Below are 2,173 nucleotides of genomic sequence, written 5' to 3'. Positions count from 1 at the left end.
CCTAAACCTTAACAAGATGACTTCTTTTGGATCAAATATTGTTACATTTATATCTATCGTGGGTGATGTACATAACAAAGGTGGTATTTTCTATTTCCAGCTTTGTCAACTCTTTTTTTTTTTTGGTAAATGAAAAAATTATATTCATCTCCAAAAATAGGAATTTTGTACATCAAGAATCTCTACTCAACAATGAGATATCAAAAAAATAAGACTATATTACATAACAACATAAATCTCAGGGGGATAGTTCAGCTCGTGCACCTCCTGTCTGTGTACCTTCTACTCCTCAATAATACTCTATATGGAGAACCCCCATTCCCTGCAATTCGATGACTGAGAATTCAAAATGATAGTGAGGACATCTATCTTGATGTTCTTCATTAAAATGTCAGGAGCTTTGCTCTCTAGATTGAAAATTCTGCAGTTTCTTTCATTCCAAATAGTATAGACTGTTGCAGCAAAAGCCATCCTCTTAATCTTTTGTTTCATACCCTTACCCCTCAACCTGAAATTGAACCAGTTCAAGAGGGTATGCCAGTCACAAGATCTCCATTTGAAGTTGAGCCATTCCATAATACCATTCCAAACCTTTTTTGACAGATTGCACTCGAAAAACAGGTGATTTCTGCTCTCTGAGATAGAACAGTCACAAAGCTTACATACTGAATTCTGAATAATTCCATGTCTAAGGAGCCTGTCTTGAGTTTGAAGCTTATCCTGGACTGCCAGCCATAGTATGAACTGGTGCTTTGGATAGCTTAAATCCTCCCAAACTGTATCATGCCATGCCACTTGAGGTGTATTAGGTGACAGCCTGGAATAAATGTCAGAGATCTTAATTTTTGAATTGTTACAGCATGAACTGAGGAGCTGAATGAGGTTATCAATCCCTCCGCACATATCAGTACATTTATCTCTGATACTCAATAATTGTTTCCACATCCAAGAGTCTCCCTTTCTAGCTTTAACCATCCAAATGCTACTACTTTTCAGATAATTTTCATGGGACCATTTAATCCACAAAAGTTCCTTATTCATGTGAATACTCCACAGTATTTTGAGGGCAGTAGCAATGTTCCAAAGTCTTGCCGAGAAGATTCCCAACCCTACATATTTCTTTTGAACACAGACATTTCTCCATGATACCAGAGAGGGTTTAGAAGTATGTTCTGATTTATCCCATAGAAAACACCTACATAGCTCATCAATTTTTTGTAGCACTTTTACTGGGAGGATGTAGCTTGATGTCCAGAAAATTTGAATACCCAAAATAATACTCTTAATAATCTGTAATCTTCCAGCATAAGACAGTGATTTGTTCTTCATACAACTCTGGAACTAGTTTGATATCCTCAGGAGTAGAGGGTTGCAATCAATGTAAGACATCCTCTTACTTATGAGAGGAAGGCCTAAGTATCTGATTGGAAGAGAACCTTCAGGGAACCCCAGTGAATTACTAATCTCATGCTTAGTTTCATCAGAAACTCCACCGTAATAGATAGAGCATTTTGCAGGGTTTGCTTCTAAACCAGAGCATGCTCCAAAATATTCAACACATTGATAAATTCTATTCACTGAATAAGGATCCCCTTTGCAGAAAAGAAGGAGATCATCAGCGAACACTAAATGTGTTATATTTAGATTTTTGCACTTGGGGTGAAATTTGAAATTTTTATCATCTTTCAGCTGGTTCAACATTCTAGTCAGGTATTCCATGCCTAGAATGAACAGGTAGGGGGAAAGAGGATCCCCTTGCCTTAGACCTCTTTCACCCTTGAAAAATCCATGTAAGCTACCATTCAGAGAGATAGAATAATTTAGTGTGGAAATACATCATATAATCCATTTAATAAAACCCAGTGGAAAACCCATATCCATCAGAATGTATTGAATGAAGTTCCAACTTATAGAATCAAAAGCCTTCCTGATGTCTATATTGATCATAACTCTTGGAGACAGATTTTTCCTACCATAGTTTTTGACAAGCTCATGTGCAAGAAGGATATTATTTGATATTTGCCTGCCTTTTACAAAGGCACTTTGAGCTTCGTTAACTAAACTTCCCATAACTGCCTGTATTCTTGTTGCTAAAATTTTTGAAATGATTTTATAGAGGCAGTTACAACATGATATGGATCTGAAATCAGCTGGGGTTTTAGGGCAATGCACC

At 36.8% G+C, this 2,173-nt stretch overlaps 1 protein-coding gene across 1 annotated transcript; it reads right to left on the bottom strand.

The window, feature by feature from the left end:
- LOC109831171 lies at positions 301-1,719 on the bottom strand. The gene is made up of 2 exons (XM_020398509.1): positions 1,398-1,719; positions 301-1,109 (listed from the first exon to the last, which is right to left on the bottom strand). The coding sequence occupies exons 1-2, from the start codon at positions 1,717-1,719 to the stop codon at positions 301-303; spliced, it is 1,131 nt and encodes a 376-aa protein (XP_020254098.1).

The sequence above is a fragment of the Asparagus officinalis genome, chromosome 2, assembly GCF_001876935.1.
Source record: "Asparagus officinalis chromosome 2, Aspof.V1, whole genome shotgun sequence".
NCBI classification, from domain to species: Eukaryota; Viridiplantae; Streptophyta; class Magnoliopsida; order Asparagales; family Asparagaceae; genus Asparagus; species Asparagus officinalis.
This window is presented reverse-complemented; position numbering and strand designations above follow the sequence as displayed.